The 25,349-nt window shown below is 44.2% G+C and overlaps 1 protein-coding gene across 4 annotated transcripts in view; it reads right to left on the reverse strand.

Annotated features, from left to right (window-relative positions):
• The window catches only part of CREB3L2 (cAMP responsive element binding protein 3 like 2), a 106,442-nt gene extending 82,341 nt beyond the window's left edge, over positions 1-24,101 (reverse strand). For all 4 annotated transcript variants that reach the window (XR_015552257.1, XR_015552256.1, XR_015552255.1 and 1 more), the window contains exon 1: positions 23,617-24,101. Coding sequence is in view for 1 of the 4 variants with exons in the window: in XM_004430719.3 (XP_004430776.1) it covers positions 23,617-23,718 (102 nt within the window). In the remaining 3 variants the exon portion in view is untranslated. The remainder of the gene's footprint in view (positions 1-23,616) is intronic.
• Positions 24,102-25,349: the final 1,248 nt, after the last annotated feature.

Raw genomic sequence — 25,349 nt, forward strand, 5'->3', positions numbered from 1 at the left:
CTGTGTGCCTCAGTGCGAGATGCTTCAGGGCATCCGTATTTTTTTAAGAAGTCTCAAGTATGTTTCCAACATCAGTAAGAACATAGTCCCTGAATTAGGTTAGCAGCAACACTGAAATACACACAAATTTAAAAGAAAATAATCAAGTCTATACAGAGCCTAAAGTTGCCCACTTATTCCCAGAATTTGAGTTATATATTAAAAAAAAAAAAAGGCTTGCAAGACATCTAAGTTATTACACAGGACATTATTATTAAGGGGAGCTGCAGATATTGCAGAAGCCGCACTCTCTGTTGCAATGTTGTGACGAGTGGGTGCACGCAGAACTCACGTCCTTACTCTGTGCAATCAGAATCCCCTTCTAGGGGTCTTGTTCCCATTGCAAACCATCTTACCGTATGTTCTTCTGCCCTTAATCATGGACTTCTCTGGATAGTCAGAAAAAGCCATAGAATGTTTATAAAGCATATTTTGGCTCTTTTCACCTTTCTTAAGTTATTAATTAAGCCAACCTATTTGAAAGAGAAAAAAAGGAATATAACCTAAAATTCTAACATTTGGATATTGGTTAAGAAATACAAACACACAAAATTTACAAGACATAGGCATTAAAAGGTAATAGATAACTATTAAAATAAGAAAAATGTCTATTATTGAATGTAAGAGTATGACACAAAAGTTATATGAAACAAATGGATTATGGCTATGTCAAAGAACTATTCATAGAAAAATGTCTGAATGCTAATTAAGCATAATAACAGTTCTTCTTGATATGAAAAAGCAAAACAATGAATCTAGAATAAGGGCAGATTTCTTATTTTGAATTCCACAGTCATCTAAGGGTACCAAACACCAGGTCTCCGTAGCATTCACTGATAAATCACCGTGGATCAATCAACACACGGAGAATTTTCACGTCAGCAAGTTCCCATATGGACACCCTGGCAACACAGTCCTCCTGTTTGATTTGGGGAATGTCCCCAAATGCCAATGAAAGGATAGAGGCTTCAGAGCCTCTGTGAAAATATTTACACATGAGAAAACATGCACACGCACGCACACACACACACACACACAACCCACACCAGAAAATTGAAGAAATAGGCTAGTATGAAGGACTGAAATGGTTTGCAATTCCTCAACTAATGACAGACTTAGTCATAGAGAGCCCTACTCCACTTGTTTGCCTTGTGTAGAAGCCTTGGGTCCTGAGGGGTGGAGATCCTGGCTGTTCTCTGAATCCGTAAGCTCACGGTGGGTGTGTGCTCAAAGCTGATAAGCTTTTACTAAGTTGGTTTAGAACTACAGCAAGGAACACAGGACAGAGTTTCCTAGACAGTGACCCACAGGTGCCTATTCTCTTTGATCACAGTGGAGATCCACACGGCCCTTGGGAGCTAGAAGAAAGCAGAGCTGGAGTCCGTTAGTCTACTGTGTTCCTCAGAGGGACCGACCAGCAAAAGGTAACAGGAGACGTCCTCAAGTCAAGAAAGTAGCAGCATAGGGCCCATGTGGCACCGGATACATGACTATGCTCTGACACTTACTATGATGGAGACACTAGAAGGGACAGGTTATTATATACGCCTAACGCCATGCAGGCAAAATGTGAGAACAGCAAGAGGGGTCTCAGGCAGCCAGAGCTTTACAATTTATTCTCCACACCCTCCTCTGAAAAACCCATTTTTATCGATTAAACAATTATTCATACAGAGCTTCTAATTAATGACTCTCCCATCCATATTCACAGTTAAATTCTCCAATAGTTAATTACGCAAGTTTTCACAAGATTTCTAGCAATGTAAAAACATCTGAGGAGTTGGCATTGCACGTTCTGAGGAGCATTTCCAAACCAACGATTGCTCATCATTGACTCCGCTGGGGTAAAGCGGGAGTCAGCTGGCATGAGACATGATGCAAGAAGGAACTGATCAGAGGCAGAAACAGCCATACTACAAAATTAGAAATAAAAGAAATAATGCCAAGCATCTGCCTTTTAAAAAAGCCAATCTCCTTGTGTAAAGAAATGGGAATAAAATGACTTGTCCTACCTACCCCATCGGGTTAATTCATCGAACAAACATTTCTGAGTGCTGGGTACTGGGGTACAATGGTGATGAAAAGCAAACACATCCTTGCTCTATTGGGACATACACGAGTGAGAGAGAAGATGTCAATCAATCAAAATAATGAACATAAAATATAAAATGTTATAACTCCTCTGAAATAAAATAACCCAGATCTCTAAGAACAGGAAGCGTTTCCTCAAGGCTTGAGTCAATCTAGAGGATAAGCAGCAGTTAACTGGGCAAAGGGGAGAGGGGAGGAGGACAGTTCCAGACAGGGGGAATAGCATGTGCATGTGCAAAGGCCCTGTGGCAGGAAGGAATATATTTAAAGAACTTAAAAAGGGGAAAGGGGTTCTTCTGGCTGGAGTACAGATTGCCAGGGAAGAGCTATACAGACGTCAAACCACAGAGGGAGCTGTAGGCCTTGTTAGGGACTGTGTTTTTATCATAACAGCAATGTAAAGCCATTGAGGGGTTTAAGGAATGACAGTGACTTAATCAGATTTGCATTTTGTAAAGATTTCTCCTAAATTTGGGGATGATGGGAAGGAGAGAGGACAAAATAGATGCGAGGAGAGTTGTTAATAGGTTACTCCAGTAGTCCTTGTAAAAGATGGGGGTAGCGTTGTCCTGATGAGGCAGCCAAGGAGATGGAAAGAAGTGGATGGAACCAAGACATTTAGGAGGAAAAGGTCCATAGGACTGAGTGACAGATTGGATATGAGGGTTTAGGGAGAGGGTGACGTCAAGGATGGCTCCTAGGTGCCTGGCCTGCTGGAGCGAATGGATGACTGCACCATTTGCTAAGATACGGAACAGGCTTGGGGTGGAGCCTGGGGGAGAGACACATCATAAGTTCAGTCTTGGACATATTTCGTGGAGGAACCCCTGAGACAGTCGGTGGAGAGACACATTGGCAACTGGATGCTCAGGTCTTGCAGAGAGATCCAGGCTAAAGATATAAATCACAGGCCTATCACAATATAGATGGTAATTGAAATGACAGAAGTTGCCCAAGGGAAGGTTACAGAGTGAGAAGAGCTGACATTTCAGCATCAAGCCCTGAGACACTCAAACCCTTTTAGAAGATTGTATGACTTAAAGGAGATAATGGATATCAATGGATCTTACAAACTGTAAAGTACCATAAAAATTAGTTACTATAAACACTGAAAACGCTCAGAGACTAATCTCTCTCTGTATTTTATATGTGTAGAAACTGCAAGAAAGGTTACAGATCAAGCTCAACAAGGTCAGTAGTTGTACCAGACAGGACTGGGTAGGAGTTTAACGCATATCAAAACTCCAAAAAGTCCAGGAGAACAGACAGTTTGAGTTCTCTGTGAGCCCAAGAGGCCCTGGGAAGGGAGCTTAGAGTCACTCACAATCAGCAGGGTATTTCTTTTCCAGAACCCACAAATGAGTCCCGTCCTTAGGCCTCTGCAATAAGCTGGCTACAGCTCCCTGGGGCCTGGCTGACACACTGTAACCTCACATCTGCAGGACTCTTGCCCTTCTCCCTCCCTTAAAGGGCCTTTGTCATTTGTTCCCCAGCCCCACAGGCAGGACAGAAGAGCCTTTACTTCTGAACTCCTTAAAAGCGGAATGAAGTTGGGGGAGCAGGGAAGTCAGAGAGAGACTTCATTCTGCACATTTCAGGGAGGACCAGGACCCATGACTCAGTGAGAAGTAGAACACAAGCACCACACAACGCGCTTCTTGAGGCCTCCTCATCTCCCGATGCCTCAACACCCAATTTTAAAATAGCAGGCAAGAGGGAGGCAATCAAGCCTTGCACAAAACAGCTTTTATTTTTCCCTTAGGAAAACTGTTTTCAACTATATTCATTTGCAGAAATTAAAAGTGATTTCACCCTCCAAATAGTGACCTTAGAATCATTCTGTCCAGCTGCAGCAATGAAATGCAATTCAGTGCCGGCCATTGGGAAAGACACGGAGTGGGAGGCTGGACCAGATGACCCTCAATGGTTTCTCCAGCTCCAAGATTCTTCCCCATGTGGAAGAACCAGATGTTCCTATAAAAGAGTTAGCATCTTTCAAAAACATTTATTTTCTCTATGCTAGTATGGGAATCAATGGCACTCAGAATTCCAATTAATCAAGTTTTGGGTTCAACACAGATATTTTATCAGTCAGGAGTTTGCTCTCACCAACTTTCTCTCTGGGGTCTTCTCGGGGTCGCTTTCCTGAATATACAATGGCCACCCAGCCACCAGGCATGTGCTGAAACCTGCTGACCCTACACTCTTCTCCCACAGCACAGATGCAGTCACTCTCTACTCACCTGCACCATCAAGCCTTGGGGGCATCAGCCCCAAATTAATCATCTGGAGAAGTGTGGAAGGTTTTTTCCAACATTCTAATTTGAAAAACGTAAATCAGAGCAAAGTTGAGAGAAGTTTATAATGCCTACTGTATGCCTACCACCTAGATTCTACCATTAACATTTTATTGTTCTTGCTTTATCACAAACCTATCCACCAATCTATTCATCCATCACTCCACTTTACTTTTTATGTTTTACATGGTAAATCGCAGACTTCGGTATAAATATAAATCTGATCTGGGGACTATGTAAAAAATTCTTATGCCCCATCTCCAGAAATTTTGAATTAGTTAGTCCTGAGAGGGGCTCAGGCGCCAGCTTTTTTTTTAAATCTCCCCAGGTAATTCAAATGTGTAGACAAAGGGAGAGGCCAGAATGCATCGGCTTCCCATGAGCCCTGACAGGTAGGAGTGGGAGAGGCCAGAGGGTGGAGACAAAGAATGCCACAGCCATGCAGCCTGCAGTGCTCAGTCTTCTTGTATGTGCACACCAACACACACAACCCACAAACACAAAAGGCAAAGGATGCGGAGGCAGGGTTGGAAAGACTTGCCTTTATTCCTTTAGAACTGAGGCTGCAACAGGGGAGGTTCAGGTCTAAAGGCACTCCCTGAGTTACGCACTGGCCGTTGCCCCTGCCCAGCTGCCTCCCTCCATCCTTGCCAGTTTCCTTCTCCCCGTCACGCTGCCTCCAATCTACAGTGGAAGGCTGCACGGAAATGAGGTTGCAGGTCTTCTCACATCTAGCAACAGGGAGAAGGGAGGCTTAGCAATAAACTCTGCCCAGGTTTTTTAGTCTAGACGATCCAGAAGCAGAACGTTTCAGTGGCAGCAGTGGCTGATGCAGCAGCATCTCCATTTCTGCTCTCACAGAGACCCAGGGGACACCATGAAATGGTTATGCAACAGTGCAACAACTGCAAAATAAAACTGTGGGGACAGATAATACTTATAGGAGTTCAGAAAAAGGAATGACGATAGTGATTATCATTAACTGGGCATCTAATCAAATATCAGAAAATCAAGTATCAGAAAAGCCTGGATATTAATTTCATGTTGAAGACAATAGACAGATCGATCCTATGTAACAACACCAATAAACCTCATTTTCTTTTGTTTAAGAAATGTAGAAGCAGTACTCAGCAGTGCCTTTTAATCTGAACTTAATATCTTAGAATTAGGGAGAACTCTTAACCTTTTCTAAAATGACACCACATAAATAATCTCATTTAACCCTCACACCAACTCTGTGAAATCAATGGGTAGTATCATCCCACCTTACAGATGAAGCAAATAAGGCCAAGATAAATAAAATTAAATCAGAGACTATTGAGCTCAATGAACCCAAAATGTAAATGACCTGACTTCTGGCCACATTTTTGTAATTTGAAAGCACTTTACAGAAAAATTGAATTCAAAGTCCAATAGAATAATCTCTCTTAAAACAGATTTAACAGGAAAGATGAGTTTGAAAAGCAATCAGGACAAAGCAAATAAAATGTCCTGATGCCATTTCTGATTCTAATTCCAGAAGCATTTCAGATGGGTGCAGAAACAGCACTGTTTACGAAACGCAGATAATCGACAACCTGGGAGAGCCATGCCTCGGTCTGGACGATGCCAGCTAAGTTTACACAGCTTAGAGCATCCGTTAAACTTCTGTGAATTTGGGGAGAGTCCAAGATTTATCTCTAAATGGACTATAAACTACTTTGTCTTTTTTTTTTTCTTTAATTTATTGGTGGGGCATAAGGGGGCCTCTTTTAAAAAGCAAGAGATTTACACAAAAATCTGTATTTTGGGCTTCTTTTAAAGCCAGATCATCTGCAATATTGGGTCCAAATTCCTGTCTGGCAAGTGTCTGTCAGAGCTGAGTGGCTGCTGCTTCCTCTGAACAGGTGCTGAGCTCTCCCAGTCTCTCCAGTCCCTCTGCTCCCTACCAACTCCCTGATCAGCCTCACTCGTTTACCCGCCTGACTCCTGAGCTCAAGTGAACATGAAGGGAGGTGGTCCAGGAAGGTGAGAATGGTCAGCCCTGATGCTATATGAAGGTTAGTAAGTCAGATCACATTGTTTTCAAATAATGGGGAGTAGGAAAGAATGTAGGACTGTGGTCAGGCAGTGATACTGGGGATCAGAAAGCTGAATGACCCAATCCACTGTTATTCCCACCAAGTGATGAGGAATGGAAGCAAATGAGCAAATGTTCAGTTTAGGGGACAAACAGTGCAGCGTGCAGGTGAAGAGCTCCCTTTAGTTCTTGAGGGTGGGACCCCCATGATGGGATTAGTGCCCTTATAAGAAGAAAAAGAGAGACCAGAGCTCTCTCCCCCTCTCCACCACGGGAGGACACAGAGAGAAGGCAGCCATTTACAAGCCAGGAAGAGGGCCCTCACGAGGAACAGAATTTGCCAGCACCCTGATCTTGGACTTGGATCTTGATCTTCCCAGCCTCTAGACTGTGAGAAACAAATGTCTGTTGTTTAAGCCACCCAGTCCATGGTATTTTGTGATAGTAGCCCAAGCTAAGACACCTAGATACTCTCAATGCCAAATACCGTCCACCTGGCCCACTGTGGGGCTAAGAGGCTCTGAGACACTGGTCCCCTCATTTTTGCCTCCTCTACCACACACCCCCAAGGCAGGGTTGGAGAACGCCCTCCAGAGCGCTCTCGGGCACACAAATCCAGCACTGAGACTGGCTGAGTGCCCAAAGAAGGAACTCAAACAGGAGAAGCAAGGGCAGAAACGCAATGTCTCAGGGCCACCAGGCAGCCCTCAGAGGTGCAGGAAGGGAAGAAGAGTATTGCAACTGAAAATCCAAAGGGAAAGCTGGTACAGAGCTAGTGGTCTTTCAACATGTTCCAACAGATGTGGCTAAGTTAATATCCCCTCTGCACACAGCGAGGAGTCCATAAACACTGTCGACTCAAGGCTGCTCTTCTAAAGAAAACACACCAGGCTACAGGCCGGGATTATTAAACGGCTCCAACCGGGCAAAGCTGCTTACTCTCAAACGAGTGTTTTTACACCCCATCGCTCTCCACCAAATAAATTTTTACAAATCCTTGCTCAAAGCCAATTCCTCCAAGTCGCCATCCCAGCCTGGCTCCTTGGTCTGCCATGGACTTTCCTCACTGTTAGCACGCATCTCTGCTTTGTCTCACACAGACGATTGTTCTGGCGGCCCTGCTAGGCTTGGCTCCTCCGGCGCAGGGCTAAGTCTTCTATGGCTTTTGTGATCATTCCAGGAGGCCAGATTCCAGGTTCTGCACTCAGAGGCGGCCCAGTAATTATTGTTGGCCAGCTGCTTCTCCTGAGAAAGGATAATCAGACCTTTTGATTCCCATACACACACCGCGCGTGTCCCTGCCACTCTCGTCTCCGGTGAAAGGGACTTCTGCACAGATCACTCATATTCCGGGCACAGTTTACGCATCAGGGGATGAGCAGCCCAGCCCAGGAGTGCTGAAAAGTGCATCTGGGGTTTTTGGCACACTGAGCAGAAGTAATAGGAAATAAACAGTTCCCTTATCGGTGACATGAGGGGTTGTGCTCAGCCATCTCAAACGTCCCTACCAGACCTACGATCCTATAAGTTGGGGAAAATGTCATTTTGTAGTGTGGCAATACTGTTACTTGACCACCCAGTATCCATCCTGCCCTCCCTCCTCACCATCAGACATGCCAACCTTGTTCAGGGTAGCAAGGTATGCAGCTAAAATACTCACCTTCTTGGCCTCTCTTGCAGTGAGGGGTGGCCAGCGAGACCTAAGAGGACTTCTGCTGAGGACCTCAAAGCAAGCCTTAGCTTTTCTAATATAGGTACCACCCCTGCTTTGTCCTCCCACTTTCTTCCTGCTGGGGAGGCTGATGTTATGCTGGAGGTGAAGCAGTCATCTTGCAGTCATGAGGCAATGCCCATGAGGACAAAGGTCTACCTGCTAAAGATGGCAGAATGAAAAGGTGGTACAATCCTGGGCCCCACTGGCACTGTTCAATCACTACACCAGTCCTAGAAGGCCTAGCCCAGGACTTCTTCGTTCACAAGATAAGCTTCCAGGCTTAAATCACTGTATTTTGAAGCCAAATGATATATACACTTGTAATCTTGAAACTTTTGTTCTTGGTTTTGTTTTGATTTTTTTTTCTAAAAGCAAATTTGGCTCAGGTAATGGTTTCTCAAAAGGGCAATGAGAAAAAAATAAATCAACCTAGCAGGATATTTTTCTTTTAGTTGGCAAACACCAAAGAATAAACTTCCCCATGAAAGTTGTCAGCATTTCATGAAAAACCAATGAAGAGCTAACTAGTCTCCAAAAGTGTCAGCTCTTTTGCAGTCATGCAGCTCCACAGAGAAGAACCATCAGGAACTCGTTCCAACTTGCTAGCCTCTATAGCTAAGGATTTTCTCTCTTTGGCATTCAATCCCATTATAAGCAATGACTTTTTTTGTTTCAAATAAAAATGTATAACTTCCGGGGGGGTGGGAATTTGTGCACCAGTGTCTAACAGCTCTCTCCCAAAGCCCTATTGAAATTGCCAAAGTAATAACGAGGCGTTATGGAAGGGGTCCATTCACATGCTAGAATCTACATGCAACTTCTATACATAGAATGCTGTTGATCCAGATAAAAGGAAGGCAGAGAAGAGCAACTTAGAACCCTGCTTCCAAAGAAAGTAAACTCAGAGGAGGTTCTCTCGCTGAACTCTACTTATATCAACTACTTTAGAAGGTCAAAGGCTGAATGTAGTTCGGGCCATGGGTCAGGAGAGCATGTGGCTTCAACACCCTTTGCTGCAGCTTATCCACAGCACTCGAAGTTGCTCTGCTGGGAAGGCCCGGGGGACAAGCAGTGCCAAGCAGATGGAGAGCCCTTCAGGCTTCTCCTGGACACTGTGGACAGGGTCCGGCTCGGGCTGTTCCACACCATGCTCCCCACTCCTTCCCAAGCCTCCTCATGTTAATGGATTCCTAACATACCACAATCAGCCCCAGAAACGCTGTGTATACCAGAAAAACAATGAAAATGATCTGAACGTCCAGTCATAGATGGTTGTTTCAGGGGATGGCAGGGACAGGGAATGGGCTGGCCTCTTCTTGTCTTCCTTCTTGTGACTTGAAGAATGTTAACACCTGCCACCAATCCACCCCCTCAAAACCTACAAAGAATTTCAGTTCCACAGAAGCAGGTGCCTGAAAAATCGCAGTGTGAATTCAGTCATGCAAATCAACACCGGGCTTCGAGCCTAAAAAGATTCAGGCAGGAACTAAAGAAACTTTTAGGTGTTTTTTTCCCCTAAATGTCTGGTTGCAATTAGGCCATATTAGGGTGAAGGCAGTCCAAAGGTACAAACTCCCAGCTATAGGATAAAAAGCCCTGGGGATGTAATGTACAGCATGGTGACAATGGTTAACAATACTGCATTGTATATCTGAAAGTCGCTAAGAAAGTAGATCTTATAAGTTCTTATCACAAGGAAAACAATTTGTAACTATGTGAGGTGATGGATGTTAACTAAACTTACTGTAATCATTTCACAATATATACATATATCAAATCATTATGTTGTACACCTTAAACTTATACAATGTTATATGTCAATTATATCTCAATAAAACTGGAAGAAATAAACACATAAATTAGGCCACATTAGAAAGGCTTTATTCTGTTTACTGATTTTTTTCTGAAGTTTAGAATTCAGCAAGAGTTTTCTCCTACGTCTCCCTGAAATTGTTGGGAAATGGAGGCCAGGAACCCAATATCTCCTTAGTGGCCATGTACCAGGCACAGAGATAAACACTTTATTTCCATCATGTCACTTATCTTCTATCATGGCCTTGCGAAATAGCCTCAGAAACGTACCCAGAGTAGGGAGTGCCAGAAGCAGACTGTAAGCCCAGTCCTTCATTCATCCATTCATCCAGCAAATATTTTATTGGACACCTATCATGTGCTCGGCACTGCTGTGGTAGCTCCCATCCAGTGTGTCCAGGGAGTGCCCCAAGCAGAGGCTGGAGCCCACAGAGCCCCTGGGCTGCGATCAGCCTCATCCATTGCTTCAAGGCACAGGGCGGATACCATCATCATCTGTGAGTGCCAGGTCGACAGAGCTGGGAAGCACTGAATAAATAATGTGCTGGTGGTGATAAGGGCTATGAAGTTTGTGCTAACTCCAAAATCTCTCCTTTTTCTATCAACCCTCTCCCGCAGTGGTTGAGCAATCAGCAGACAACAGGACATTCAGAATCCCACGACAGAAATAGGAAGGGTACGAACAAGAAAGCTAAAAATTCACCATGCTCACTCCACTCAGCCATCCCACCTCTCAGCTGGGCCAGGCTTAATTTCAGTTTCCTCCTATAAGTCTGTATTTAAATCAAAAAGAAACACTGGGTTTCGACCCACCTCCTGTTCCTCCGTATGTAAACACAGCTGAAAAGCCAAATGGTTTTCTAGCTGCTGCTTCTCTGCCTCTCTCTCATCACACAGGAGAATGCTGGGGTCGCTGGGCGCCTTCGGCTAGAACGTGAGGCCTTGGAGCCCAAGGGGGGCAGGTTTGTCTCCATCTGGGTTTGGTCTCACCTCCTCGGCCTCCTCAGCCCAAAGCCCCAGGCCTTCCAGCTGCCCCCAAATGTGGGTCACAGGTTGCAGGAGAGCCCTGGAAAGAAAACTTGCAAATCCACAGCAGAACCAGAAAAACAACTCCTGGCAGTGCCTCAGAAATGAACACCACGTCAGCGTAGGAAGTTAAAAGTCAAAGCTACAAAGATCGGCTTCGGGTTCTTTGGTTACAAAAAATATAGTATTTCTCTCACTCGATCCCACCCTCCTTCCCAAAGGACAACGTCCAGTGCCTAAGCCATTTGTAAATGGAAATGGGGGGAACACACCATATTTTAACTTTTTAATTACATTCCACTGAAATCTATAGGTCTGCTCCTAAATCGTTTGAAGTAAGTTTTTATTAAAACAAAACAAAAACAGCCTACACACACACAAACTCACACACATATGCTTAAGGCTCTTGGGGCCAATCTGGCTTCCTGTATGACTACAAAAGGAAGCTTGTCTGTGACTAATTTTAAAAAACAAAGTTAAAATCAAAAGCTGCCACAGGTAACCCCAGCTTATGAAGCCACATTCCACAAGTGTGTAACAGCAGGATGCTGCCAGCGGGGTAGGTTGTTTGTGGTGGCAGAGGGCGGGCGTGTATGGGAACTCCGGACATTCTGCTCAATTTTGCTGTGAACCTAAAGCTGTTCTAAAAAATTATGTCCATTTATTTTTAAAGTTTGTAACACAGGTGCTTCACACTCACAAGGCGTTTTGTTATTGAAATAATGTGATAAAAAGTAACGTTTCCCAGTTAGCCAAGAGACCCACTTAACCCACACTGCAGCGGAACCTTGGGGTGAACTTGGTGTCTCCTGGCAGGAGTCTGTCCTGCTCCCGGGTGAGAAGGGCCGCCTGCTTCCTCCCTGCGCAGAATTCTTCTTCCACTCTACTCCCTTCTTTCTTCAGCCCTTCATGTGCTGGCTTCAGTCCAGGCTATAGGGCTCCTCCTCCCATGCCTGTTCCTCACCTCCCACGAAAGCAACATCCCGGATACAGGGCAGCAAAGAGCAAGGGCAGAATCCAGCCCAGCATGCAGGGGGCACAGGGAGGCCTGGAGGGTGTCCCACCAGAGTCCCCTTTGAAGGTCCTGAAACCCAGGCCCTGCTTATAGCTGCACATTTTCTTTGAAGCTGCATCATTTATTTTAATGTTCCCTCCACTAGAAAGCCCTCAGGCTCATATTCTTATTACAAAACCATTTGTCTTCACGTGTCCCTATTATCATGTCATACAAAACATGGGGCCAATTAGAGTTTTTTCTTTTTCTACCATTTGAATATTGTTGATATCTCTGCAATCAAATTCATCTTTGGCAACTAGTGAGTTCACCTGATACTTTCTCAGTGGGAAGAGTCAGAAGGAATACAGAAAGGAAAAGGCTGAAGCCTGATAGGCATTTGATAAATTCCAACCCTCTTTACAGGCGTGAGTCCAGAGACCATCCTTTTGCAGGCCCGAAAGCCTGAGAACCATAATGACACATGCACATAGGGACACATGCATGAACCCCTCCTCACCACCTGGAAGGACATCGGGGTTAGATGGACTCAGGTTGGAGCGAGGAATGAAGGAAGCACCCTCCTAAAACTGCACGGGCACCATGACAGTCTGCAAGGCCATCTTTGAGGATTGCTTTTAATCTTTTACAAAACAAAAGGAAAGAAAGACGCAGTGTTGCATATACTATCCATCGTGCATACTTCCTCTCAGTTCCTGTGCTTCTGCAATTTCCAATCTCTCCTGGAAACAAGGCCTTCACTCCTTGGCACAGTGCCACACAGCATGACCACAGGTCCAGACCACAGGGAGGCCTCCGTGGCTCCAAGACACAGGTACCGCCCTGAGCTAACATAAACACAGTCCTTGGAGTGTCTGGCAGTCAACTGAAGAACACACTCAGCCCTTATTTATCTCAACTATTCTGCAGCAACTCTCCCCTCTTTTGGATCCTGTGATGGGATTTTCCTGAATTTTCTCCACATTTTCCTGCCAAGTCTTTCTGACTTTCATCTGCAGATTACTCTTCCCCTGCCAACCCTTCTGGTGCCCCAGGGCTCCATCCTCAGCTTTCTCTCACACTCCTCACTCTCACCTTGACCTCTCTGGACTATCTTATACGGACTATTGGCTTCACTTTTCCCTCACTAGACTCGTAACACCCAAATCTACATCTCCAGTCCAGATCTTTCTCCAGAATTCCAGACCCAAGTTTCCAAATGCCTTTTAAGTATCTCTCCTGAATGTTCCACGAACACATCAGAATCACCATGTTTGAAACTGAACTCATTATCTTTCCCACTAAACTCATTCTTCCTCCAAATATTCCTCTTCTAGGTCAATGGCAGCACCATCACCTTAGTCAGCCACTTCAGAAAACAGGGAGTCCCCACATGCCTCTCTCATCCCCACGGTGACCAAATCTCCACGTCTAGCTCCTAACTCTTTCTTGCATTCACGTGCTCCTCCCCGTCTGGTTCAGGCCCTCACGGTGTCTTGTTCTACTTCATGGATGAAATACCAGCCAGCAGATCGTCTTGCCGCCATTAATTCTGCCCTCCAATCCATCCTTCATAACCATTAGGGTTTTCTTTCGAAAATACATTTCTACTCCTGTCCCTCACTCGTCAAAAGCCTTAAAAGCCTCCCACTCTACTGCCCACAAAACAATGTCCAAATGATTAACAAAGCATGCAAACCTTTTACAATCTTGTCGTATCTCCCAACACTCCCCACAGAGCACCCTATTCTCAAACCACATAAAACTACTTGGGACTCCCAAAATCAACCACGACCTTTTACACATTCCAACTCTATTCCTGATGTTCCCGCCGCCTGGAGAACTCCTGTTTATACTTCAGGACCCAATGCAAATATCACCTGCTCTGCAAAGTGTTCCCAAACGCTTCATCTCCTTCAGACTTGTTATTCCATCCTCTGTGCTCCAGAAATACTTTGAATATAGCTCTAATGCAAAATGTACACCACGTATTTAATGACTTGTAATTTAATAACTATTTACGCATCTTCCTTCCCACTCTACTGGGAGAGCCACAAGGTCAAGAATATGTATCTTCCTGCCCAGAACACACACAGGTTTGGAAAAGCAGTTCATTAAGTTCCTCCAATTGGAGGAAGGACCAGCTGTGAGAGATGTTGCCCCAGGATGCAGACAGGAAGCCAGGGGAAGGAAGGAGTTAATGGTTGAACCTTTAAAACCCTATGACTGGTAACCTTGGACTTAAATTTCTGTTTAACACAATTGGCCAGTGAGAAAGCATTTTCATCACAAATCCTTACTTCCGCCAAGTTTTCTAAAAACATCACCCTATCAGTTTGAATCCTGCAGGCTCTTTCTCAGCCAAAAGGAATTTCCCTTTAAACAAAAACTATTCAGACATTTCCAAGATATGAAATGTTAAAAACCAGGATTTTCCACTCAGACAACTAGAAAACTGTTTGTGGATTTTTTTTCCCAGACTCCTCTTATTTGCCAAGAAAGTCTGAAGAAGGTTTTTTTGGTTTTAGTTTTTTTTTTCTGATGTTAAAAAAAAATGTTTCCTACCTCTGTGCCTCTCTGTTTTCCATTCTTTATTTTGTCTGGGTTTTACAGAAGCGAGGTGTTAAATCAGAAAACAGAGGCTACAAAATGCAAAACAACACCTGCCAACTGAATTGCCCCAATGAAATAGGCTATCGACTGAATCTTGTTGTTGTTGTTGTTGTTTTAAATTACTCATTTTTTAAAGATGAGAGACTTTCAAGGATAGAAGCCTGATACTCAGCATGGAACTGTGGAGTTAAAAGAAACTTCGGGACAGTGGAATACCAATGCAGCATTTACATTTGGATAAACTGAGACCTAGGACATCAAGTAACTTGTCCTACGACGAGTTGACACATCTAAGTGCTTTATGCTCCAAAGAAAAATTCTCTTCCAAGAGCCACCATTGATACTTCTAATAAGAAGCAGGCATAGAAATTTGAGTGGCTCAGAACAACCCATCTTAACTCTTAAAAAAATTCAAAGCTCTTCAATAATGTCGATGAAGTTTAGATAAATAAATTACACCAGAACAGAGCAACTCAAAGGCAGGCAGTTCAACACGAGGCAATTGTAATGAGCTTGACAGCAGCTATACACACCGAGGAATATATGGTTCACGATCTAAGAAGTTGTGTCTCACTTTTGCATTGACCTTCCACATAGTCCTAGAAAAAATTAGACATACCACCGCAGAACACCACAAAGGGTTTCCCAAGCGAAGAATAAGCACAAACCCAGTCAAAACACAGCCTGCATCTGATGGGTGACATTGACTCTAGAAACAGCTGTGTCCTAGTAATGACCTGTGAGCTTCTCAAGGGTTTACACTGCAGGAGAGCTGAGTCACTAAACATTCCCTGAGATAAACGGGGTGCAGAGATAAGGGGGATCAAAGTGTCCCCAGCTCTTCTTAGTCAGAGTAAGGCATCATGAAGATTCAAGGGTTACCCAGCTAGAGCTGTTCTACAGCTAATAATGGCCCAGAAGAATTTTGGGTCCTACTCCAAGGATCTCCCACTTTCCATCAAAAGACAAATAACAGACATAAAAATCTGAGAATTAGCTGTTTTGAAATTGATAGAGGAGCCCACGGTAGCATCCAGAGAGAATAGAAGGCCAAGTACCAAACACTCATATTTTAACAGATGGTAAGGAAGCCAGTGAAGGAAGAAAAACTAAGCCTGCCAGAGTGTCATGGAAGCCAAAGCAAGAACAAGTTACGAGATGACCTTGTGGTCAATATTGCCAAATATTTCCATGAGGCCTAGCAGGTAAGAACAGAGAGAAGACTGGATTCAGTGGTTAGGGAGAAGTTGCAAGACCTTCTAGCAGCAGTAGGAATCAGAACATACAGGGTGCAGGAGTAAGTAGAAAGTAGGGAAATAAAGGCCGTAGCTATCGACCATTTGTTTGAGAAAACCTGGGAGTGAACAAGAGAGAAAAAATGAGCAAGAAGGGGCAGCAGCATCTGGCAAACATGTGTTCAGGGCAGAGACCTGTGTTTACAGCAGAAGGTAGAAGCTGGGGAGGAGAGGAAATGAAGATGCATGAGAGAGAGTAATTACAGGCCTCCTGTGCTTCCTGAGTGATGTCAGACTCCTGAACTCGGGACACCTCTTCCCCGGAGAGAAGACATTTGACTTAGGGGAGAGGGTGGAAAAGTGTGTCTACTCTGGGCCATGCAGTGACGTGTGAAGAAACTGAGACCCAAAGAGGTGAGGTAACTTGCCCAAGGTCACCAGAGAACCAGCGGCCCTGGGCACCAAACTCGCCAGGCTCCAAAGCCCACCCTTTCCACAATGCTGCCTTCAACTCTGCTCTAGTGGGAACTGGGATTGTTATACAACCGCCCTCCCTCCCAACTTGTTCTCTAAACAAGAAAAGATATTAACACCGAATAACCCAAGTCACTTTCATGCTCAACTTTCAGATTTGCAGAAGCATTTACAAGAATCTCGTTTAAAAAATATATTAACAAAAGAAGCCAAGGTCACTGAACTTATGCATTCTCTAAGACTGCCTCTCTCCATTTAATTGTGCGTTGAGCTATTATGTATCTCTGAGCATCCTGTGCTTGACTAAGCATCGTGGGAGTATAGACAAGACAAAGCCATTTCTCCTGTCCTCAAGGGGCTTGTGTTCCAGCTGAGCAAATCTCTTTACTGTTCTAGGCCTCAGATTCTCCATAGATAAAATGGGCCATGGATATGTGCCCTATGTGCCTCATGGATAACGTAGACAATTCCATTCAGGGGAAAGTTGAGGTCACTTGGAACTTCATTTGGAAGTGCCCAAGAACATGTGGTGAGCAGGGAGAAGGACAAATAGGCTCAAGGTTAACACAAAGAAGGTGGGGTTTCATCATTTCCTTTCCATCCTGACTCTAGAGAGGCAGGGAATGTGGACACTATACCGCGCAGCCATAGGCCCTCAACCCTACCAAATGGAAAGCCAAGGCCTAGGGCCATTTGCCCCAAGACAGCCAGCAGACAGGTCAGAGCCCAGCCGGGCTGAGGCAGGCAGTTCAAGCTGCCAAAAGGCACACATGGCCTTATCTATATTTAAATAGCCATATGCAACTGGAAAAACAGCTTCTTTGAAAAATGACATTCAGCTTTCCGCCTGCTGAAGTGAGGTTGCATGGGCCTCGAACAGAGCAAGTCATTCTTCTCTTGCATGGTGAGCATGATTACAGGCTCAGCTAGTGACCTCCAGCCCTGATATTTGACCCTGAGGCAGAGAGTTCAGATGATGCAGTTAATTCTACATCTCCTAGTGAGTGAGTTGGGACAGCAGTACTGCCTCCCTGATAGCCTTCGCTTGCATTTCAGAGACTATTCCTGTCTCTACAGTCTTCATTCATCGGGCGCTATTAGCACAGCTAATAACGTTCTTAGAGCTTTGTAAGCAGCGCAGTACTTAGTTTGATCTTTTGCTACCAAGGCTAATTATTGTGGATTTTAAAACATTTTCCATTTGCTAGACCATGTTTGTGAGAAAAACAGCCATTGGTTAAACAAACATACCTTTTAAGGAAAGGACTGCCAACTCAAGACTATTTTACTAATGATCAGTTACAAATGGTGACCCTCGTTGAGCCTCCAAAATCTCCTCCATCCCCAGATGACTAATCTAAGCCAATCATGTAAATCCTTTTCCAGCCATTGGTTTAGAAATGGTCGTGTAATCCAATGCTTTCCAATAAAACTGAAAGAGGAATCAGCTGGCGGGCTTCTGAAAAAAGCTTCTTCCATCCTAAGGGAAGGGACACAAGGAACCTCTCTTCTTCCTCTGGCTATTGGCCAACTGAATTGAACGCCTGAAACTTACATGGGGGATGAGTTGCCTTCAGGATGCCTCCAACCTGAAGATGAAATCTGCATATAGATGGATGAAATCTAGGTCCATGATGACACTAAGGAGCTGCTGAATCAGCCAAACAAACAGCTATACTTCTAGGCCTCTTGCAACACAACATAATAATTTACTTATTGTATAAGCAATCTTTGTCAGTTTTCAGCCACATGCAGCTGCAGGCATTGTAATTTAATTCAATTATCAATCTAGATGCAATGCCTCATTTCTCCTGCAATAAAAACTTCATATCAGAGCTTCCTGCTTCCATAGAATATTATCACTCAGGGATTTTTCAAGAAAGAGAGCAAGTACAAAACTCAACACTGCCCTCTCATCTTTCAGGAGTGTGCCCAAGTCACGTTCCCCCAGTCCATGGTGTTAACACCATGAGAACAATTTCAGAGACGATAATATAACAGGCCAAAGATTTTTCACCAAGCCAGTTAAAATTGTTTAGATCATAGATAAATTAGCAACACATGTGCAAGGCTGCCTTATGAATAAGAGCCACATGTATGGAATAGTGAGGACTCTTCCCCGCTCCCCAAATAGTCCTCCCCTACTTGCTGGCTATTGGCTTAAGCTCTCCACTTAGAGATTCACCCTTTCAACCTGACAATTACTGTTAAATATAAATGCCCATTTAGGAGTCATATGTTAAGACTTACAAATATTTCAATGTTTAGTGTAAGCTTATCAAATCTTTCCTGAGAGCAAAATTTAAGAGAGGGAATTGGAAAGAGAACACCATTATGGGGACCACTTGGGGCCCAAGAAGGGAGGGAAACATGGAAGGGGTAAAAATGAAGAAAGGTGAAGCAAGGGCCTCGAAGACAAATTACACTTACTTTACAATCTGTCTCTTACTAGAACTCATCACCTTTATTCAGTTTGTGACCAGAAGTAATGATATTCTCAAGTCACAAGGACCCAGGTTCCCCCTCAGAAGCTGGCCAGGGGCCAACAGTGGGAGGCAAACATCAAACCAATAGCTTCAATATCCCATTGGAGCCATATCAGTCTCCGGGCCAGCCAGGAGGAAAGGGAAACCACCAGCCTGTGAGATGAGCCAACTCTATTCCGGCAATCAGTGATAGATGTGGAAGCCAAATGGTCTTCATATCCGGGCACCAGGCAGGTTGAACATTCTCTTAACTCTCTACCTACCACTGTCTGGGATCAGTCATTTCACTTTAAGAACTAACTAGATATAACATTTTAGTAGCATAATCACTAAAAAATTTTACAAAGACTGGATTTATATGAATTTAGCGTTGAGAACAAGCAGAACTGTTGTCATTCTCTTTGCAAAGACTTGGCAATTCTTATCATATACTTTTTTAAAAAGATAAAATTGTTGCAAAAATTTATGAAATCCCTATTTTTCAGATCGCTAAACTGAGATATAAGAAAGTTACCAAGATCACAAAGTTTATCATACACAAACTCACTGTTAATCTTCCATCCTGAGAGCCCCTTTCCCCCAAGCACTCCTGCCTCCTGTATTCTTCACCAGAGGCCTCCACCGACTCCAGTGGTGTTGAGCATTAATGCGCACCATGTCCCCCTCTGCCCCCAATGAAACTCAGGCTAAAATTACCTCTAGTCCAGTTTTACATGGTGCCTTTAAGTTGCAATTTTTCATTTTCTAAATACACTAAGAAGGTAAAAATTCGAACAGTACAAAAGAATAAGTGTAAATAACTTCCTCTCCCTCCCTCCTCTCTTGATCTCCAGTCCCTCAAGTCCCCTTGCCAGAAACAATCAATTATCCATTTCTTGAGCATCCTTCCAGACATAGTCTGTGCATATATAATATACATGGATAAAATTTTAGACCGCTCTGTCCTTTAAATTGCAAAATCCTACAGTGAATTCCCAGAAATGTAATTGGCATAGAACCTTATAGGGACACAACATATATGTTAGAAATGTCCCACATCCAGGCAGGTGTGGGGGAAGGGACAAGGTTTCTCACAATGATCTCAAACCATAAGAGAGACACTCGTCATTTTTAGATCTGCCATCTTTTCTGAACCCACTTTTAGCCTATATCCACTCTAGAAGCAACAGCTTTCGTAAAAGTATTACTCATGGATTTAAAATAATATTTCACTACCTGTATGGGAACTATTTTTTGCTTCAAAAGAAAGCCCAAAATTCTAATAATTCAGGATCTAACAAGCAAATCCATATTTTCCCTATCTATGTGCTTCATTATTTTGTACACTTCGAACCTGTCTCCTCTAAGCCTTTGTCCTTCTGGACCAAGAAGTCTTCTTCCTAACTAACTAAATGAGAAAAACATTACTCCTGATGGCTCACAGAAGGCGCCTGAGAGACTTACAACCCCAGCCTCAGGCAACTTGAACCTTCTATGTTTTTAAAATCAGGTGGGTGATGTTTGCTAAAACAGGGCATCAGCAATCATGCATGTGGTAACTAAATCCCTATTTAGGGCAAATAGAGCGATCACGCTAGGAGGGCATGGTGGTTGGCACCGCCACTTCAGTTAAACATTAGCTGTCTTCAAGGTCAGCAGTTTCTGATTTCCCAATCATCCTCTCCATCCTCTGACTCAGTTCCTTCTCTTTAAGTCTGCATCCTTCATTCATACAGCATGGTGGGCAAGAACTTGGCCTTTGGAGGCAGGCAGACCTGAGTTTGAACTCCAGTTCTGTCAGTAATTAGCCATGGGACCTTTACCAAGTCACTTAAACTTATTAAGCCTCAGTTTTCTTATCTATAAAAGGGGAATAATAAAAATGGCTCTCTAATTGGGTCATTAAGAGGGTTCAATGGTATAATTTTTGTAAAGCACTAAACACAATGACTTGCAACAGGGCCAGCTACATAATCTGTGGGACCCAATGGAAAATGGACATGTGGGGCCCCTTGTTCAAAAATTATTAAGGATTTCAAGATGGTGACAGCAGAGCATGGAACCAAGTGTGGGGCCCTGTAGGAGTGCATGGGTGGCAGGGCCATGAAGCCAGCTCTCCCTGTCAGATAATAAATACTCAGTAGATGGTAGCTATTATCATATCTTACCACTTTCCTAACTTATATCTGCACCTTACCCTCCCTGCAGGCTCTCATCTCCCTACACAATGCCCAATCCAATCAACTTAGCAAGTTTCACTGGGCCATTCCAAACACAGACATTGTGTCTCAGAAGTAACCTGCATTTACAAGGAAAATAACTGGCCAAAGTAGGGGGATCTAAGACAGAAGGTGACGTTACCACAGGTTCATGCCAGATACACTCCCACCTTAGAGCCTTTGCTCTGGCTTTTCCTCCTGCTGAGCTAACATTCTCCCCTCTTTCAAGCCTTTGTTCAGATCCACTTTCTATGGGATGCTTATTCTGATCAGTCAATTCAAAATCATATTTTGCCCTTCCTCCATCCTATGTTCTCTATTTCCTTTACCTTGACCCGCTTTTACTTCTTCTATAGCACTTATATTGTCTAACATACTATATAATAATATTTCTTATTATGGTTATCATTTATTATCTTCCCTTACACACACATCCCACCCCCCCCAAGAATGAAAGCTTTTCAAGGTCAAGAATTTTTGTCTGCTTTTGTTCATTGACGTATCCCAAGTGCCCAGAACAGTGTGTGGCATACAGAAGATATTCAATAACTATTAATTGGAAGAATAAATCTTTGAATGAATGCATAACCAGGTCATCCTTTCTCCACCTGGAGGTCAGGCCATTCTACATTATGGACAAATAGAATAAAAACTAGCTCTGCAACTGGATACCCAACAGAGTTCAAGAAACAGATGGGAAAGTTATCTCTTTTCAAATCTCTGCCAAACTCCCCTGAGTTTAGAAGGAATATAATCCAGTCGTCTGTGCTACCAAATCCACTACCCCTTTAACACTAATTCAAATATACAGTTTGTTGGCAATGACTTGCAGCAATGATGAGTGCCATTTTATACGAGTGAGGTGCCCAGAAGAGACACGACCCTATGTGACAGACATAAAAGTCATTTAAAAAAAATAATATTAGACACATCACTGCTTCATTACAATGACGTAGAGAAACTAAGCCCTTAATACTAAAAGGAATGTAAGGTCTCTAACCCTGAAACTGTGCATAAAGATGCTAATTAGAGCCAGTCCAAGCTGTTCGGCCTGGAGTTAATGTCACAGTCACAGGTAGCATCTCAAACCCTGGCCTGTGATCTCACATATGTAAGTCACGGGGCCCGAGAAAGGGAACGTGGACGCCTGTGCATAATTCATTCCACCAGCTGAAAGACAACCCCAAAGCTGTAGCATTATAGCTGCTGGATGGGACATCTTCACAATACGTTTAAGAACAAAAGAGAAGAGCTGCCCCTCCACAAATGGTTAAAATGCAGCCCATGTCAGTAGAAACATCTGGAGCACCCAATTATCAGAAGATATTTGAGGGCCAATGTGCTCTAAGTGCTGTATGGACGACAGGAAGCACATCTGGGCCTCCAACCCAAAAGCAGCCCACGTGGTCCCCACAGGATAGGCTCAGTGAGCAAAGCTGGGCGGATCATACCACACATCTGGCTTTTTGCCCCAGCGGGAACCACCACTCCCTCTCGGCCCTGCACTCTCTATTTTTTAAACAAGCCATTCTCGGCCACCACAAATGCTTTGGTGGGAATCACAGGGAGGCCCTCATCCCTTTTCCCAAAATAACGTCAGCCAGAGGCAAAGGCCAAAGAGGTGGAGCCTGCAGGCCATTTTGCAAAAGTTTCAAATATCCTGGCACTGACCCCATTAAAAGAATCATGAAGGGGACGCAGCCAAGCCTCTCGTTTTCTCATTAGTGTTCTCTTTCTCTAATTACAAACTCTGCATTTATAAAAAAGAAACAAAGAGATCTCACATAAAGTCATATTGTCAGTGCTGGCTGTTGGAAACACAATTTCATTTTGCAAATTTAATACCAAAAAATTGAAATTGAAAACTTGAAATGTGCATGCTCTGTGACAGTTTAATCCCCAAAGGGGTCTCTGAGGCATAAGACTGAAAAAGGAACTGGTGAGCTGTCCCACCTTCTCCAAAGTCTTCCTGAAATATGCAACCGCCTCAGATTTTCCATACTCCTCTGCTGATCTTTCCTCTGAAGAGGGAGGAAGCAGATTTCTTGGCTATACAGTTAAAAAAGCCAAATAAAGTGGTCTTCCTCCTAATGTGAAGGAGTCTTTCCACAACACACACACATAGAGGTGTACTTCTTGAAATATACGTAAGAAAGCAAAGCGGGAGTGGGGGGGATATGACAGCGAAGGAAAGAAAATGCTACTTTATTTTGTTTGTTTTTTTAAAAGCTTCCTACAAAAATCATTAGCAAACTAAACAGAGACATATCATTTTCAAATATGCTTTACAGTACTGATAGCAATAGGAAATGATATTACAGATGTGAAAAAGCCTCGGAAAAAAGTATAAATTGCTAAAGGAATACAAAGTGTCATTACTATTATTAAAAGCTTAAAAGGGCCAGCGGCCCACCTTTATCTGTTCAGATAGAAAAACCACCTCTTTCCCCAGATCTCTTCATTCTGGGCATGGCTCTTCCCAAATACTTCCTTCCCAGCTCCCTGTCCCCAACTGTTCCTTTGGTGACAACACTTCCCCCTTTCAAGCCGCCCCTTCGCCGCCCCGCTGAGTCCTCACCGTGTGATACATGAGAGCCTCGGTTTCCCCGGGCTCTGACAGCTCGCTCAGCTTGCGGTCCCACTGCAGGACGCTCTGCTCCCCGCTCTCCAGCACCTCCATGATGGTCCGAGGCGCGCTGGGCCGAGGATGCTTAGGGCAGGAGGGGAGCCGGCAGAGCCGCCTCGAAGGGCGATCCGGCTCGCGCGCTTGCCTTGCGTGTGTGTTTGTGTGTGCGTGTGTGTGTGTGTGCGTATGCGTGTAGTTTATGCACTTAGGAAGGAAAACGTTGGCTCCTCTGCCTGAGGGCTCCCGTCCGGTGTCCTCCGGGATCCCGGGGGAGACAGGCTGTCCAGGGGTGAGAGTGAAGGCTGAAGGGGTTAAAGCAGGGAGAGCATCCCAAATGAAGGCAGGAGATAAGCTCTCATCCCAAGAAAATCCCTTCGCAATAAGCCCACTTTCCGCTACTGCTCCAGACACAAACTTTGAGACTCCCCAGAGCTCCTCAGCTCTGCTCCAGGACCCAGTACGACTCCACCTCCCTCCGGCGTAGTGACCAATCGGATACGCACATCGCCTGACTCACCCAATCAGAAGTCTTGCTCTCCATCCTGTCCCGCCCCCAAAGGCAGGGCCACCGGGAAGTCTCCGCCCAGGCTGTGGAATGTGGTGGGGGGAGCGCCTTTGACGTCACCGGAGAACTCCTCCTGCTTGCGCACAGGCAGCTACGGCTGTCTGAGGCAGCGGACCAATGGAATGCTTGGATCCGGGAGTGATGGACTGAGGGCGTGGCCAATGATAAAGGGGCTCCTGGGGCGGACAGCCAATCAAATAGCGACAAGAATACATTTTATAAAAGAGGGAGGGTAAACCCACTCCTTTGCTGAGAATCCACAGAAAGGAGCGCCGGCGTGTAGAGCAAGAGAGCTGCTGTGTGGGCAGATTTATATACTGTCTTAAATATTTCCAAGTTGATTAGCTCGTTTGAGTCTTTCAGGATTTTTAAAAATTGAATTACATATTATACACAAGTATAACTATTTCCCATTGTGCATGAATTTGTATTAGCACATTCTACCAAATTGTTCTTCACATTTTTTGCCCCCTTTTATTATGCTTTTCTCCTGACATGATTTTTATGGGCTTCACTTATTCTATTTTTTCTCTCGTTCACTCAACAGACGCTATAAGAGCCAATGGCTTGCTTTTCCAGGTCCTAGAACAGTGAGCTAAAGAACTTGAAGTCATACAGCTTTTATCTCACTGTAGGAGTCAGGCAGATAAAGAAATAAAGGCATAAGTTCCGAAAGTGGTAACTGCTATGAAGAAAAATAAAAGCAAGGTAACAGGATGGGTGGGTCCAGGCTATTTTAGATAGCAATCAGGGAAGTTCTTTCCGGGTAGGTGATATTTTAGCACAGACCTAAGTGAAATGAAGTTTGGAGAGGAGCTGGTGTTTTGCTGACTGACAGGGAGGCCAGTGTGGCTGCAGCATGGTGTGCCATGTGAGCGATGGGAGAGGAGGCCTGAGAGATGGACAGAAGCCAGACCACCAAGCCTGCTTAGATCAGGGAAGAGAGAGCCTATTCTAAAGTATTTTCCTCCAACACTGTGATTTTTCTTCCTCCTTTTGAGGAAAGAAAGTCCTTGAAAACATAGTTTGCTCATGTTACATATAAAGGAGTCATTGGTAATTGTTTCTAGAAGTTTCTTACAATGGAGCATTCAGGTGTTCTGTATTACTTTGCTTCGCA

Source organism: Ceratotherium simum, chromosome 1 (genome assembly GCF_057802395.1).
Source record: "Ceratotherium simum simum isolate JZ-2026a chromosome 1, ASM5780239v1, whole genome shotgun sequence".
Classification (NCBI taxonomy): Eukaryota; Metazoa; Chordata; class Mammalia; order Perissodactyla; family Rhinocerotidae; genus Ceratotherium; species Ceratotherium simum.